At 53.0% G+C, this 16944-nt stretch overlaps 3 protein-coding genes across 4 annotated transcripts in view; 2 read left to right on the top strand and 1 right to left on the bottom strand.

Moving 5' to 3' along the window:
• The window catches only part of RFC1 (replication factor C subunit 1), a 60254-nt gene extending 58196 nt beyond the window's left edge, over positions 1–2058 (top strand). Inside the window, exons 24-25 of the mRNA XM_055137605.1 lie at positions 552–746; positions 1729–2058. Of these exons, the coding sequence (XP_054993580.1) occupies positions 552–746; positions 1729–1812 (279 nt within the window). The 3' untranslated portion in view covers positions 1813–2058. The remainder of the gene's footprint in view (positions 1–551; positions 747–1728) is intronic.
• Positions 2059–5630: 3572 nt separating this feature from the next.
• Positions 5631–5936, top strand: VMA21 (vacuolar ATPase assembly factor VMA21). The gene has a single exon (XM_012932628.2). The coding sequence runs from the start codon at positions 5631–5633 to the stop codon at positions 5934–5936; it is 306 nt and encodes a 101-aa protein (XP_012788082.2).
• A 2902-nt stretch (positions 5937–8838) lies between these two features.
• Positions 8839–16944, bottom strand: part of WDR19 (WD repeat domain 19) — a 63282-nt gene continuing 55176 nt past the window's right edge. For both annotated transcript variants that reach the window (XM_004608061.2, XM_055137604.1), the window contains 9 exons: positions 16622–16690; positions 15473–15550; positions 14314–14410; positions 13893–14017; positions 12952–13033; positions 11564–11714; positions 9834–9957; positions 9249–9325; positions 8839–8959 (listed from right to left, as the gene is read on the bottom strand). In XM_004608061.2, coding sequence (XP_004608118.2) covers positions 8848–8959; positions 9249–9325; positions 9834–9957; positions 11564–11714; positions 12952–13033; positions 13893–14017; positions 14314–14410; positions 15473–15550; positions 16622–16690 — 915 coding nt within the window. In that variant the 3' untranslated portion in view covers positions 8839–8847. The remainder of the gene's footprint in view (positions 8960–9248; positions 9326–9833; positions 9958–11563; positions 11715–12951; positions 13034–13892; positions 14018–14313; positions 14411–15472; positions 15551–16621; positions 16691–16944) is intronic.

Raw genomic sequence — 16944 nt, 5'->3', positions numbered from 1 at the left:
CTGGAAATTGAAGCTTTTCAAGTTTAATTTTTGAAGTAACCAATATTGTGGTAAAGGTAATTTATGTAGTTGGTAATTAAAGATCAGCTTTAGCTCATGCCTTATTGTGAGCCTTTTAAAACATTAATTCACTGTCTGGATTTGATTATTGCCTTTTATGGAAGTGAGCTTGAATCATAACATATCGGTTTCATGTATGCATCATTGCACATCATTGCAGAATTGTGGAGAACATGAAAAACAGATAAAATCAATGACATCAAGTCACCTTCTTTCGTTCCCTTCCTCTCTCTCCAGCCCTCCCATGCTGCATGCAAGGCAAGCATCTCACCCACTGTACTATCTCTCCAGCCCCCTCACTTTTCTCTTTGTCTCGGTCTCCCAGCTCCCCAGCTGTGCTCCTGAGCTCTGTAGAGACTGTCATGGGGAGAAAAGAAACACACGGAGCTTCTCTAAGAGAAGTGACGCCAAGTGTCTGTGATTGTCCAGGCCTGCGCACTGGTATCTTCGGGAGCTCCCGGGTGAAACACTCCCTCCTTCCCTGTCCTCAGGTGAAAGCGGCCTTCACTAGGGCGTACAACAGAGAAGCGCACCTCACCCCGTACTCGCTGCAGGCCCTGAAGCCCCACCGGCACAGCAGCGTGGGGCTGGCGCAGGACTCAGAGTACAGCGAGGAGCTGAATGACGAGGACTCTCTGGCCGACGACAAGGACCCCAACGCCGTGGAGAGTGACGCCATGATCAAGGTCGTGTTACCCCCCCAACACGCAAGTCCCTTCGCGGCCTTGAAATAAGTTTCTTTTTTTCTGTGTCAGAAGACATGTCCTCCAAAATTTCAGTAGCAGAGTAGGCCTATTTTGAAGGTTTTTCTTGTTTTGTTCTGTTTTTTACATTCGTAGAGATGATCGACTTCTCACAGCAGTGGAAGAGCCAGGTGGCAAGAAAGTAGGCCAACGTCTTGACAGTCACAGGCTGCTTGCTTGGAAGAATAACTTACATTTTTTGACTTTTCAGAGGTCAGAGGTGCCTATTTGGCTATTGGTGTTTTATCCACCAACTGTATTTTTCTTCAGCATGACCAAGAATGGCATTTATAACCCAGCCATTCTGCTTCTACTTTGCTGTAGTCATTGAACTGCCTGTCAGAGTTCCCCGGAGTAAAACATCTCACCTGTGGGAGGAAAGATTGAAACCATGTATGCCATAAGCCCAGTCTCCCATCTGCCCTATGAGGTGATGTGTGGATGGTGTTTTTCATTTGTTTTTGTTTTTAATTTAAAAATTTTATTTTCATAAGGTTGTTCACATGGATTGTATTCAATATTTCAACATTAATCCCACCATCGTTATACCTTCCCACCACCATTATTTTGAATTTTCCCACCACCACTCAAGCCTGCCTACCATAGGCAGATGCTAGACAATATTTTCTATTGCTTATTACGAATATCATGAGATGTCCTGGAATTCTAAAATTGTAAATGATTGGGGTCAGTCATTTGGGGACAATCAATGATTGTCTCATTGCAGAGACACCCCTCTGCATTGAGCTCTGGATCACGGCCATTAATGTGCTTAAATGGCACCCAGAGGCCTTTCGTGGGTGTGACAGCCGGGACCCCCAGGGGTGGGCAGATGGGGAGGGACAGCACACCCCGCCACCACGTGAGCTGGAGTGTTAGTTCCCGGTCCCGTATGAACTCTTTTTGTATATTTTCCTTCCAACAGAAAAAGACAAAAGCTCCAAAGCCTTCAAAATCAGAAAAAGATAAAGAGCCCAGAAAAGGAAAAGGAAAAAGTTCCAAGAAATGAACCTGCTTTCACTGCTGTCAGCCACTTCACCCTCGTCCCCATTGGCCCGTCACTGGTCTGGAGAGTGCTGTGTCTGCGCATGATGGGGCCACCTGGTGGCATCAGCGGTGGCTTCGGCACTGCTGGAAGGACGGCACCAGCAGGCCCAGGCTCACTCTCCCAGGCCGAGAGAACTGCAGGCCTGCCCAGCGTGGGCCTGTTTCCAGATCTGTAGAACCACCACTCGGAGCCACGTGGTAGTTCCGTGTCAGGTTTCAGCTGAGAAGAATATCCTCGGGAGCAGTGGTGGGTACTGAGCAACTCTCACAGGCCTCAGAACTTCAGGTGGCCTTTATAGGACCAACAGGGAACATTTTAAAGGGAGTTATCTATTATGTGGTGAAATTTTGTAAATAAATTATGATACAAAACATCCACCACATAGAGCTGAGTATTTGTATAATGTCAGTTATCTCACTGAGGAAGAAAAAATGCTCCCCGTGGTGGTCCATGTACAGATTTTTAAGATTCTCATCTTGTAAAGTAAAATATTGATATATTTACATGTTCACTTGGGGATGGCAAAAAACAAAAAAAAAAACCTCACTATTTACATGAAACCTAGTACTTTGGCACTTGAAGTCAGGTCCTGAACTCCCGCTCCATCACCTTGCACAGACCTCTGAGTGCCGCTGCCCGTGTCTGGGACCCTTTCTCCCGCCCTCTGTTACCGAGAGCAGGCGTGGCTTTTGGCTGCAGGAGCACTGGGGGGGGCTTGCGAACTTCCCAACTCTCCCCCGTCAGTTCAGACCTGTTGGGTCTAAGCTGGGGCAACCCAGGGCCCTGTGACTTGGGACTAAGTGAGCACTGGCTTTGGTCTGGCCCTGGGAGGCTGGGTTCTGTCCACATCCGTTTCCTGTGCCAGGGAAGCTGCCCAGAGCTCTGTTGTTCTGCTGTCTTCATCTTGGGAAATGCTCTGGTGGGATATGCTCCCTGTGGGCCAAGCATGCCGGAAGGATGCGTAAGTCCAGACCGTCCTCTGCCCCAGAGGAGCTGATCATCTTTGGGAGATGAGGCATGAAGTTCTTAGTCTATTCAAGTGTATTTGCCAGAGTGGAAAATGTCTTTCATGAAGATTCTGTTCTTGTGGGAGTGTTGAAATGTGCCTTAAATTTTTGCCCACCCAGCCATGCTATTCTTCGTTGAAGCCCCACCTTTGGGGACAGTTTCCTAATTGATGGGGACGACTGTGGTTTTCCTCTCTTGGTTGCTTTTGGGTAGCGAGTCACTCAGCCTCATGCCTCTCCCAGGACGGGCAGAGACTGCATCTCTTTGCAGGAGAAAGGTGAGTTGGGTCCCATGCATGTGCATTTGGGGCTTTGTTTTTAATGACTGATGCACTGCTGCTCCTCTGTGTGGTTGGCATAATAACGATATTTTAGTCTTTTGTGGGATTCAGTGATTGAAGGCAGAAGGGATCTTGTCTGAGCCCTCACGGCCATGTGTGTGGCTGCTGTTAAAGGCAGTAGGTCTTGGTGAGTTCACAAGTTAGGTAGCTAACCTGGGTGGCCTGTGTTGGGACTGGATCTTCATTGAGGTGACTGAATTCCCGAGTGACTGGTAGATTAGCCTGGGAGCAACAGGACCCTGCGCCTGTTTGCATGGAGGACACCCTTGCTTCCCGTGAGATCGGTCGAGTCTAAGCCATTCCCTGACTGCTTAACCATCCACCCTTGACTTCGTAGTTCTTGTCAGTGATTTGCAGCCTTATTACTTGGCCTCTTAAAATGGTTAACAAGGAGTATATCGCTCTGGGTCCAGGTATCCTTCCTAAACGGGGTCCTGGTGCACTTACTTCACCTGCCACTCATGTATGTACCCTTACAAATCCCAAGTGCCTGTGGCTGCCCTCTCGGCCTTCCGCATCCCGCTTGTGATACCAGGAAAATGAGGGTGCGAGGAAGGCAGCGGCTTCTCACCTTTCCCAGCCAGCCTTCGGGAGGCAAGAATGGTTCTGAAGACTGGCGACACTGCGTGGGGACGCTGGGAGACATTACCGGTGCTCTGACTGCAGGCCAGTGATGCTCAGGGCCCCACCCTGTAAATACTGTCCGGTCCGTTTTATGTCACACCACGTGACTGTTTCTGTCTGCTCAGACGTGGGTAGCAGTGCCTCGAGTGGCAAGGATGGAATTATGGCATGTATGTGATTGGGGGAGGATCTCACCTTCAGGGAAACTGAAGGATTTAATTTTGTGAATGGAACTCGTAGATGTAGTATAACAACTCAGGAGATACAAGAGCTTATACATTCTTTCAAATGTTGATTTAATTGACTTTTGATGTTTTTGTAGAACTGATAATGTTAAATAGCTTTGATTTGTATAAACTTTTGTGCTACCCAAACTTTGTGTTTCAAAAGCTGTTTTTCTTTTCTTTTTTCTGTCTCCAAATCCAGTGGGGAAAAAAATTGTAAATATCTAGCTAACAATTTTATTTTAAAGGAAATATTTTAAAATATAAAAGATATCAAAAAGCTTACTATTTACAATGATAGGTTACTATATAGTACAGGTGTAGACTGCAAGGCTTTGAAGAGGAAATATACAAAAGACAGGTGACGTGTCATGAGCTACAGAACTTGCAAGCAGTGAGCCGGAGGCGTGCCTTTATTTTTTCTGTATCCAGGAAGGGCCATCTCTCAGTCCAGTGAGGCTAGAAATTTAAGTCTGTTATGGACAAAATGGTATCTTCTCAGGAACATTTTATCTAGAAAGGACAAAAAATGAACATGCCGTAAGAAGTTGTTATCAAGGGGCTGGAGTGATAGCACAGCAGGTAGGGCGTTTGCCTTGCACACAGCCGACCCAGGTTCGATTCCCAGCATCCCGTATGGTCCCCTGAGCACTGCCAGGGGTAATTCCTGAGTGCAGAGCCAGGAGTGACCCTGAGCATCACCAGGTGTGACCCAAAAAGCAAAAGCAAAAAAAAAAAAAAGTGTTGTTAGTAAGAACTGGCATTCTGGTAGAAAGCCAGGCACATTGCTGGTCTCTGGGGCGAGAAGCAGAATCCGGACCTTCCAGTCGGGCTGTCCTGTGTACAGGCCGAAGTGTATGTGAGTCTGATCCCGGAACCACACTGTTCCCCAAGCACAGAGCCTGGAGCAAGTACGGGGGGATGTGGTGCACAGCCATCAGCGAAATGGCCCGTCTAATCAGCATTGAATCCCAGCCCTCAGCTCTGGCTTCGCTTGCTGGCAGCTGACACGATTATAACTGTGTATGTACTGCTGACTTATATAAAGTGAGGGGGAGGAAGATGATCTCATCGGGAAGAATAAGAAAACACAAGGTGTTTAGGTATTTGCAAAGAAGCTTTTCTCAAAACTCTAACCCTGTTAGAGTCATTTGTCTAAAAACAAGTCCATGAACAATGGCTTCTGTCTCTGTCACTACCTAAGAAGATACCGAGGAACTTTCCAGACTCACGGAGACCGAGGTGCTAAGGGGGCAGCAGAGTCTGTGGAAATTAAAAGCAGAAGCCAATCTCTGGTCCCAGAACTGGTAGAATTATAAATTAAATCACTAGTGGATATGAGCCTAGGAAACAGTACAGGAACTATTTGAAGGTGCTGGTGAAGAGCTAAAAAGAAATTAGAAAGGTGTGAACTCTTGAAAGAAAGTCGTATCTGAGGGGCTGGAGGGATAGTAGAGGTTAATGTCATTACTTTCTAATTACAATTCCTGTTAATATAATGCACTAAGTCTCTTATCAGAAGAGTTGAAAGAGGCTTCTGGGCGCCCCCCGGAGCCGAGCGTCTGAGGCCGGCCGGACCCGCCATGGAGCGCCTCGACAAAGCAGCACTAAACGCGCTGCAGCTGCCCTACGTCAGAAATGAAAGTTCATTAGCATCTACCCTGAAGACGCTCCTGTTCTTCACCGCTTTAATGATCACTGTTCCCATTGGGTTATATTTCATGACTAAGTCTTATGTGTTTGAAGGCGCCTTTGGGATGTCCGCTAGGGACAGCTATTTCTATGCTGCTGTTGTTGCTGTGGTCGCCGTCCACGTGGTGCTGGCTCTCTTTGTTTACGTGGCCTGGAGTGAAGGGTCACGGCAGTGGCGTGAAGGCAAACAGGATTAATGTCAACATCACCTTTTGCTAGTATTAAATTGATTTTTTTACGATAGTAGATGCTTCTGGGGTACTCATGATTTCAATAAAGTTGAAAGAACATGTTCAAAAAAAAAAAAAGAAGAGTTGAAAGAGGAAGAAAAAAAAAACCAGCATCCACCTATGCTGTCTGTAAGAGACTCAGTTTAGATATAAGGACACAAAGTAAAGCACAGAAAAAGATAGGCCATGCAAATGGAAACCAAGGGAAAGCCAGGTTGGCTCTTATCACTGACAAATCAGACTTTACGGCAAAGACCTATTAAGAGAAAAAGGTCATTATATAATGATAAAAGGGTATTTCCTCAGGAATACCTCAAGTGTCCATTTATGCACCTAACATAGGAACTACCCACATATATAGGGAGTGATGGCAGTAAGAGTAGAGGTGCACTGAAACACCCCTCTCCGGTCAGTAGCCAGAGCACCCAGACAGAAGGGCAGTGAGGAGAGCTGCCAGCTGTGCTTTACAAAACATACTTCCTCTAAGGCAGGTCTTAGATTAGGTGGCAACTCGAGCCTTAAACTTCAGCTGACAGTCATATCTTCTGGTTCTGCTGGCATGAAACTAGACATTTTTTAAAATAAAGTTTACAAATACATGGAGATTAAATTTGCTGCTGAATAACCAGTGGGGAAAGAAGAAATCAAGAGGAAAAATTTATCTAGAGACAAGTGACAGCGAACACCATGTCAGAACTATGATAAATGCCTCTATTAAGAAACATCGCAAGTGCTGGTAAAAAAAAAATACATGCATAGAATTTTGTTAACCTGAAACTAACAGAAGGTTAAAAAAATGTTTTCAGATATACAAATCCTGAAAGATGTATTGTTTACTCTGGTACACATACACAATGAAATACTACTTGACCATAAGAAAAGATGAGGTCATGCAATTTACTGCTCCATGGATGGATCTGGAAAGGTAGTCAGAGGGAGACAGCTGACAGTGATCACTGTCATGTGCAGTAGGGGAACAACAGATGCACAAAGGAACAGAACGGAGCAGGAGAGCTGGTCTTCAGGAGGAAGCTTGGGGGGGAGGGGAGGCAGTGGGAGGGAGCACTGAAACAGAGGGGAGAGTGCTCTGTGCAGGGTGCCAGGGAAACTCGGGACATGGGTGGAAAAAAGTGGACTCTAGTGAAGGGATTGGTGCTGGAACATTGACCTGAGACTTCATCCTGAACGTCTTTGTAAAGTTGTCATGGTGATTCAATTGGGGGGCAGGGGGGGAGCTGCAGGAGACGGTCTCAAGAGAAACTAAACTCACATTGGGGCCGGTGCAGAATTTTTTGTTTTGATTTTAGATCACACCCCATGACGCCTGGGTTCCCCTGACTGCACTTGGGAATCACTCCTGGTGGTGCTTGGGAGGCCAGACGGGATGCCGGGATTCAACCCAGGTCGGCCACTCGCAGAGCAAGTGCCCTACTGGCTATACTGTGTTTCTGGTCCCCACGTGCAGAATTTCCATTTGGGGAAATTGTAGGAAAGTTGCCCCAAGCTGAGAAAGGATTAGACATCCATGTAAGGGGCTGAAAGAGTTCTAAAAATAAAGCGAAGTAGATAGGCATCTAGAATTGTTTTTCACTGAAATGCATAAATCAGAGATTCAAAGCAAGCAGCCATATAGAAAGGAATTCCGAGGGGGTCTGGGAGGAGGTTGGAGGGGTGGAGGATTGCACACTTTACATGGGGGGCTGGGTTTGACCCCAGCCACTGCATCTTAGAACTGCTGAGAAAAATAAGGGAAGCCATGACCCCGCCCCTGCATAAGACAAAGCAGATCTCAATACAGACACACTGCAGACCAGAAGGGTGCAAATGAGGAGAAGATCTTCCAAACTACCTGGCTAATCACCTGCATTTTTGCGGAAGTCATAGGGGCTGTTGGGACAGTGGTTAAAGAATTTGTAGCCACTAAAGTGGCCCTCCAACAAATACTTGGGGGGCGTCTATGAAAAGAAATGGAACCCCATTAGAAATTCATTGGTTTTTACTGTCTCCATTCTGTTAAATGTAGACAATTAAATATTTCAGTTTTTTCTTTTTTTTGGGTCATACCCAGCGATGCACAGGGGTTACTCCTGGCTCTGCACTCAGGAATTACCCCTGGCGGTGCTCGGGGGACCATATGGGATGCTGGGAATTGAATCCGGGTTGGTCACGTGCAAGGCAAACGCCCTACCTGCTGTGCTATCGCTCTAGCCCCTCAGAACTTTTTTTAACGTAATAATTGATCTAATGTTTTTCAGGGAATACGTTCATTTCATCCAGGTTCCCAGTAGTTCTGACCTAGGGCAGTGAACTCTTCAGTTTCATCTCTGACACCGGCAACTTGTTTCTCTTTCCTCCTTTCTACAGTCCTGTTAGAGATTTATCAGTCTCCTTGATTTTTTTCCAAAAATCCTTCGGCATCATTGGTTTTGTTTCTGATTTGATTTATTTGGCTTTTTCTTTTTGCTTTTAAAATGAGTTATTTCAGGGTAAGAAAGGTAATACAAAGAGTAAGTACTTTGTGCACGGCTGACCTTGCTTATGGGTGACCCCAGGCACACTGGAAAAAAATCCTTGAGCATTGCCAGGTATGGCTCAAAATTTTTTTTTAATTAAACAGGTGAAGCATATTATGCTCTTTTTCTAAATTAAAAACGTTTAGATTACTTACTGGAACACGTGCCTTGCACTACACAACATTTTTGGCATTTTGTTTGGTTTTGGGTGCCAGAGATCAGACCCCGGGCCCTCCACGCGCAAGGCAAGTGCTGCAGCCCCGAGCAACAGTCCTGGCCCAGCGTCTTAGCAGCCAGGAGCTGCCGGGCTCTTCCTGCCCCGGTGCCGGACAGCCGGGGACGGGGCGGGCACTCACCTGGGCGAGCTACTGCTCCACCTCTGCCTTCAGGTACGGGGCGCAGTCCGTGACTCTCTTCAGCTGGGCGGGCTTCAGCCTCTCCGAGCACATCGGGCAGGAGCTCTCGGAGCGGAGCATGCTGCGGGAGGAAAGCGGCTCAGCGGACGCAGCCCCCTTCCCTCCGGACCCTGCCAGGCGCTCCTCATGGGGCTTGAGAATCAGGAATATTCGGGTGGGCACGATCCCCTTCGCAGGCCGACGTGTTAAAACCCCAGAGGCGGCTCTTCCGGAAAGACCCGGGTCCTCAGAGCTTGCTGAACGGGGACTGGCCACGAGACTGCAGAACCAAAGGCTGGGATTTTCTGGGAGGTGGGGGGAGGGGAGCACCGCCTTTGGAGAGACTCCCCGAGGGCAACAGGCACACTTACAGTTTAAATTCTGAGTACAGTGCGGGGAAGTCGCAGTGGGGACACACCGTCCAGTCACTCTTCACCATGTGACGACCCTGGGGACGAGACGGTCCATGCAAGTCAGTTTGCGTGTGATTTGTGACGCGCCCATGGCTTAATGACCACTTGAGAGCCAGTCCACTGTGTGTGTGTGGGAGGGGGTCCCGTGGGTGGGTAGCTGACCAAGGACAAGCCAGGGCCTGTCAGGTGTGTAATCCTCGTTTTTGTGACACGAGTGCCTCGATGTTTCCCTTCCAAGTTTTCTAATAGCAAATCTGGTGACGCCCTCCACGTAGGGGCGGGGACAGTACAGTGGGTCAGCCACCAACCGGTGCCGTGCCTGTCAGCCCGCAGGGGCCCCATGCACCGAGGACTTCCTGAGCACGCCCCCTCCGCCGTCCCCATGGGAGGTGGCTGGTGCCATGCACGGCCCTCACGGGGCAGACCCAGATGGCAGCTGAGAGCGACGCTGCCCCAGGCCTGAGTGCTGGTATTTAAGTACACAAACCCGGCTCTCGGCCGGGCCCTGCGCCACGCGGGGCGTTTCCTCACGAAGGAACTTACTGTGGCGATGCAGTACGGGAGGTTGTTCTTACACCCGGGGCAGAGGAGTCCACACTCCGGGAGGAGAAAGTCGCAGAATGGACACGGGGTGGTGACCTCTTCTGTCTCCGAGGTATCCGGTCTCCTGGAAGAGCCACAGGTTGTTGTCATTCAACCCTCGGGGAGGCGCCTTTGGAAACCGAGAGCACCGCCGCAGCGGCTGGCTCGGAGACCCTGAGATGGGTCACTGTGCGCCAGCCCCTGGCGGGGAAGGGGGAAGGACCTGGGACGGCCGATTTGCAGCAGCCTGAGCAGCCCCATTGCTGCATGGAGAGCCGAGGTCTGGGCCAGGCCGGCTCACAGTGCTCCAGCCCCCACACAGGGGAGGGGGAAACTAGGACCGTGCTCGGGAGCTCAGCTCACGGCCTATAAGCGGCAGGAGACAGTGGGGTCTCTTGCCGGGCCCCAGATTGCTGGCTGGCCGCTGCCCTGTCTCTGTCGGGCACAGATGCCATCAAGGCTTCCCGATACTGTCCAGGGACCGTTGTGCATCAACTTTCACTGGGCTAGCCCGGAGCCACAGGAAGCTTTAGAGCTTTGAAGACGGGGAGGAGCTAAAATCTCAGTCCCTGAGAGCCCTGGCAGAGCACTGTCGCAGGAATGACCTGACAAGCCGCTGCTCGGGCATTTTCTCACTCCCTCACCTTGGGTCTGAGGCGGATCGGCTGTTGTGAAAAGGCTGAGGGCCGCACAGGCCCTCTCCAGCTTCGTGTTCTCTGCCTGGAGAAGTTGCCCGGAGCCCCGTTAGTGGTAACGTTCTGCCACCCGCCCTCCTGGGATGGCCATCCCTTTTAGGAAGTCCAGGGACGCCTGAGGTCCCCTTGGCCGCCAGATGCCATCTCTACCTGGAATACGTTTGCACCTGACCAGCGCATGCCTGCAATGGGTCCTTCCTTCTGTCAACGCTGGAGCTGCTGCCCCCCACCGCCACCCCCGTCCCCTTCCCCCTGCCTGGCCAGAGGCCTGGCATCTCCAGAGCGGGGAAGTGAATTCCCCTCTGGGTACAGGCCGCGCAGTTACTACCCGGGAACTTCTCCTTTGTCCCTCTCGGGCAGACAGAGTCGTTCTTGCACTCTTTGTTGCCCGTCGGGTCTCAGCAGGACAAGGGTGATGGCCAGTGAGAGGGGGACGGCGGGCCCGGGGGAGGTGACCTTCCTTCCCCTTCCCCACTCCCCTCGACATCACGGGGACGTACGTCTGGTGCTGTAGCACACTGCCCTGATGTGCCATTCTAAGCTGCAGACCAGTGTTTCTCCTCCTGCCGCCCGTGCTCCCCGCTCTGGCCCTGTCGCCTTCCTGTGGCCCCAGCACTTGCTCCCAGGGCAAGGCTGCAAGATGGGGATGTCCCTGGTGGCAACAAGACAGTGGCCACGGTCCTGGGCTCCACCACTGTGTGGTTCCCAGAGTCCCTGCCAGGGCCAGGTGGTCCTGGACAAGGAAAGGCAGTCCCTGACCGGGCAAGGCGGTCCCTGTCAGGGCTAGGTGACCCCTGACTGGGCAAGGTCGTCCCTGTCAGGGCTAGGTGGTCCCCCTTAGGGCTAGGTGGCCCCTGACTGGACCCGGCAGCTCTGGCTTGTGTCTGTGGTCCCCTTGGCAGCTGCACGCTGTCTCCCATCACCCCCTGTCCATGCAGCGTGTGCTCAGCCGCTGTGACACGTGACTCACTGCTGGGTGGGGGCGGCCCTGCCCACCTGACCATCGCCTCAATCTTCTTCTTGTACTTGGCGTCTATTTTGTTGCGGTGCTCGGGCCGCATCAGGATAGCCGCGAAGATGAACGCCGAGTTCCTCAGGCCGGCTCTGTGGCACTCGATGACCGTGGACGTCAGAATGGGGACGATGTCTGCAGCACAATGGGGAGCTGAGGGCCTGGCCTCGCCGCGGGGACGCAGCCCATGCCACTCGCCACCCCGCAGCCTCTGCAGAAGCACGTCCCCTGCTCCAGGGCAAGGCCCCGCCATGCGGCCTCAGGCCCGCTGCCCTGCAGACCCGCCCCATGACCCCAGGGCTTGCCCTGATGCCAGCCCCTCGCAAACACCCTTCCAGCCTCCCCACAGACACTTGGCATCGGACAGGCCCACACTGAGGCGTGGGGGAGGAGCAGAATGACTTCCCGCACCACCTCTCTCTCACGTCTAGTTATTTCCGCAGGACAGTTAGCCCAGAAGTTGGCTTCTTGGCCCAAGGAACGAGGACTGCTCTGAGCACAGAGCCCAGCTGCCCTCTGGAAAGGCCATAGCCCCTTCCGTTCCCAGCGGCGGCCGTGGGCGAGTCTGCCTGGTACCGGCAGGGCCTACAACTGATTTTCAAATCTTTCTTGTAGCAAAGAGCAAAGAACTGAAAGCAGAGGTGGGTAACTCATGTGCCCAGAAATCGGTTTCCACACTTCTTAAGCAGGTGGGGGGAAAAGTGCCATAGTGTGACCTGTGAAAACGATGTCTAAATTTTGCTGTTTAAAAATAAATAAATAGGGGCCTATGTGATAATACAGTGGAGAGGGCGCTTGCCTGAACGTGGCCGACCTGGGATCAATCCCCGGCACCCCATATGGTGCCCTGAGCATCGCCAGGAGGAACCCCTGAGTGCAGAGCCAGGAGGAACCCCTGAGCATCACTGAGCAAAAAAAAAAAAAAAAAGCTGTTATCAGCAGGCAGCTGTGCACCCTGCTGCACCCTCGTTCACTTGGAATCACAGAGAACCGGGGATGTGACCAACGCCTCCTTCCTGCAGAATGCTGCAGTGACACATCCCTGAAGATGACAGTAGACTGTCAGCGACAGTGTGACCCTGGGCAGGGGGTCGATTCTTTCTCCCCCCAACCCCCCAGCCCCCTTTGCGCGCCCGTGAAAAGAGGCGCTGGTCACAGGAGCGCGCATGCGTGCACGGCCCCGCGTGCTCTCCCCGGGCACCTGCACCCGCGGCCGGCCCGTGCCCAGCAGTGAGGGGACGGATGGGCCGGGCCTCGGACAGAGCCACGGCGCATGCCCAGCCCCTGCTTCCTGGGGGCCGGGCCGGGCGTGTGCGTGTGGCCAGCCCCCCCATTCCTCACTCCCCAGCCCCTGGGCTGCGCGCGGACTCACGGGCCGGGAACTTGCTGATGTTGTTGGCCACGCGGATGAGCATGCGCGCCCCCTTCATGTGGTCGCCGCTCTTCACGTGGATCTGGAACACACGCCGGCCGCAGCGCCCGTCAGCGTTCCCGCGGCGCGTCCCACGGGGGTCCCGTGCCCCCCGCCCCGGTCTCGTACCATGGCCCCTCCTGACACGGGGGTGCCCCTGGCTGGGAAACGCCGCCCTGGACCCTTGACAGGACTCAGCCGCAGGGTCCACCCGTGACTGGGCACTGCTGGGGGCCACCGTGCTCAGCCCCAGGGTGCGGGTCCTGCCAAAGGAGCTGGGGGTGGGCAGGTGGGGGTGCACTCGGCAGTGGGATCCCCACCCTGTGTAGGAACAGACTGGGAGCAGGTGCTGTCTGCTGAATGTGACGGGTGGGGCCACCACCCCCAGATGCTCATTCCACAGTGCACAGCACAGTCCCCGAGCTGAGAGTCAAACCCTGCCATGCACCTGCCCTCCCGCCCCTCCCCGAAGCTCCCAGCCCAGGGGCCGGGCCACCAGGGGTGAGCTCTGGGCCCTGTCTGGGGGGAGGCACCATCGTAGGGAACGGGGAGAGTTGGCCTGAGCGATGTGACAGGTCAGAGGGAAGGTGGACCTGAGACCCCACTAGAGCTCAGAGGTGCAAGGCCCGGCCCTGAAGGATAGCTAATGAAAGCCCCTTTTTTTTTGCCAGGGGCGGCGGGGGGGGGCCTCCCAAATGGGGCTTAGGAACCCTGCAGGCCCAAGCAGCGCTTCTTGGCTCACTGGGCCCTCAGTCCAGTGCAGGAGCCCACGGACATGGTGCTGCCCGTCCCCGCCCGCCCCCGCCCCACGCCCACTTTGGCTGCTCTTCCTGAAGGATATTGCTCCTTCCTCCACTCGCCTGTTCGCCTGACTCGACCGTACCTGCTGCCCCTCGCCTCACCTTCACGAGCCTGTAGCTGTGCAGGATCATGAGGTTGGTGGCCATCTCTGCGGGGATTTTGATCTTCTGGGATTTCAGCTCCGCGTACATACTGAAGAGGACGTCATGTGCATTCCGGTAGTTTCCTTAGGAAAGGCGGGAGGGGGAGGGTGACCTAACGGCAGAGCACGGAACCTGAGCACTTTCTGCAGCCCCTCAGTAACCGCAGCGGAAAGTGGTTTCTGTTGTTACTCTGCTGTCCTCTCTCCAGCCGGACAGACAGCACGGGGCTCAGGCACGCGGCCTGCCTCTGGCTCAAGCCTGGCACCACAGAGGGTCCCCGGACCACCACGGGTGTGGCCCACAATCTTAAACCCTAGTGAGGCTCCTGTTAGGAAGGGCGCCCCTTCCCGGGCAGCGGGGTGGGGACCGTCTCGGGTACCTGCCGACTGCTCCTCGCGGGCGATGATGATGGCCGTGCGGGCCGCCTCCCGGTACTGCTTCAGCGCCATGTACAGGCGGAACAGGTACTTGGCGTCCTGGCACACAGACCACGGGGGAAACGTCACTGTCCTCGTCAGTGTGGGGTGGAAGCGCCTAGAACTTTGGCCTTTTCAGTGAGAGCCACAGACGACTCCCAGCACGGGCGGGGGAGCGGCTTTGCAGAACGCAGTGGACAAAGAATTCATCTATCAACTACTGACTTTTATGTGGCTGGGAGCAACTAAATATGGCTTTTCGGCCCCAGAGCCTCGGTGGGAGGGAGGTGGGGTTAGGCCCCGCTCGTCAGGGAGACTCAGAAGCTGCAGCAGGAATTCCCCAGACCCAGGGGCGCTTGGCAGCTCTCTCGGTGCTCGCACACGGCCTGTCTCGGGACACGAGCGGCGGGACCTGCCGGCCTCCAGGGTTTTCCGCACCGACACGAAGTGTTCTGGCCTGTCCCCCGCTCTGTGGCCTCTGCCCATTTCCTGATGCTGTGCCCGACAGCCTTGTCACAGGGACGTGGCTGGCCGGGGCATGTGAGGTGACTCCCGGCCCACCCGGGCTCTCCGTGTCTCTGTCAGAGGAAGACCTGGGGAGTCGGGGACTGCCACAGCCCTGTCTGCCCGCGGCCTTCTCGCGCCTTCGCTCCACACCTGTGACTCTCACTCCCTTCGCCAGCAGATCTCCCGCAACCTCAAGGAAGGGGGGTTGGGGGGATGGGGGGCCGAGGCGGGAGCCCTCTCCGAGGAGGCTGCTCCCACATCAACGCGGAGCGCCGTCTGAAAGCAGGTTCTGACTGGTGTGTGTCTACACTGCGCCTCTCCCTGAGCGCCAAGCAGGGCCTCGGCCCACTGCTGTCAGTTCTCAGTAGGACCGAAGTCTGTGCTGACCCGTGTTCTAGCCATCACCTTTGGGAGTTCCCAGAGTAAAAGACACTCAGCGTTATTTGAGGAAAAACTGGGTGGGTATGGGGGACTGTCTCAGGATGTGAGCGGGTCACAGAGCAGGGCTGATGCAGTGCCCTCTGAAATGCGGGGTTCCTCTCCACGTCACAGGGTGACCTTCAGAAGCCCTCCCAGGTCAGAAGTGAAGCCACCTCCCAGCTCCTGCGGCCCTACCTTGGGCATGCCGTCACTCTCGCCCATGAGGTGGTCTATCAGCTGAGTGGTCAGCACCTCATCTTTGGCCTGGCCGACCTGTTTAGTGAGAGAGAAGCCAGTAAGTGCCATATCTCTTAGCAGAAGATCGGACGTAGGGGCCCGGAAGGATGATCATCTGCTAGAGAAAGAGGGACCTGGAGCTGAAGAGATGGGACAGTGGACAGGGAGCTGGCCTTGCATGCAGCCGACCCGGGTTTGATTCCTGGCAATCCATGTGGTCCCCCAGCCTGCCAGGAGTGACCTGCGTGCTGAGCCAGGAGGAAGCCCTGAGCACAGCTGCGCGTAGGCCAGAAAGTAAATAATAAAGAGAGAAAGAAAGAAAGAAAGAAAGAAAGAAAGAAAGAAAGAAAGAAAGAAAGAAAGAAAGAAAGAAAGAAAGAAAGAAAGAAAGAAGAGGGAGAGAAAGGAGGAAGGAGGGAGGCGGGCAGGAGGGAAAGAAGGAAAGAAAGGAAAAAAGAGAGAGAAGGGGGGGAGAGAGGGAACGAGGGATAGGGGAAAGGAGTAGAGAAAGGAAGGAAGGAAAGGAAGGAAGAAAGGAAGGAAGAAAGGAAGGAAGGAAGGAAGGAAGGAAAGAACAATAGTGAATTTTGTGTTGAAATATGGAATGTAATCAAGGTAAAGAGAAAATGGGGTGAAGTTTATCAGTTACGCAGGCGGGGGTGGGGGGTGGGAGGTATACTGGGGTTTTTGGTGGTGGAATATGGGCACTGGTGAAGGCACGGGTGTTTGAGCATTGTATAACTGAGACATAAGCCTGAGAACTTTGTAACTTTCCACATGGTGATTCAATAAAATAAATAATTAAAAAAAAATAAAAGATACCCCCCCCCTTTTCTTTGTAATTCACAAATGAACAGATAAGGCGAGCATCACTGATTACAAACAGTCCCTGGAGAGAGGGTGGGGGAGGAACGAGAGAAGGCTGGCCCCATGCTGGGCACTGCTGGAGTTCGATGGTACTGGGGGCGTAGGGCATACTAAGGGTGAATGATAGGGGGGGCGGCTGTGGGACACTGCTTGGTGCCCTTGTGTTTGCACGCGGGATTTCATCAAGAAGTTTTTCGAAGTAGTGGCACTCTTGAGAGTTTCATCACAGAATTTACTCACAGTTTCAATTGCCATTTCTATGGCCATGTTCTCTTCTGAGCTTGGGCATTTCAGGAAGTGTTTAAGTGCCTGGAATGAAAATTGAACAGCGGTTACACTGGTTTTCCCTCCCAGACTGTTTGACATCAGGAAAAGCAAAGCTTCCACACATGAAAGGTGGTTACAGTTGTGGAAATACTTTTGTCTCAACTGGAGGGGTTACATGGTGTGAGGCATTATAACAGATAAGGCTGTGCATAGCTTAAAAACTGAAAGACCCAATTAGCCATGTGAACCGACAAATTCTCACTTCTGATGAAATGAAAATTGTGCTTTCCTGAAAT

This window comes from Sorex araneus, chromosome 5 (assembly GCF_027595985.1).
Source record: "Sorex araneus isolate mSorAra2 chromosome 5, mSorAra2.pri, whole genome shotgun sequence".
Classification (NCBI taxonomy): domain Eukaryota; kingdom Metazoa; phylum Chordata; class Mammalia; order Eulipotyphla; family Soricidae; genus Sorex; species Sorex araneus.
This window is presented reverse-complemented; position numbering and strand designations above follow the sequence as displayed.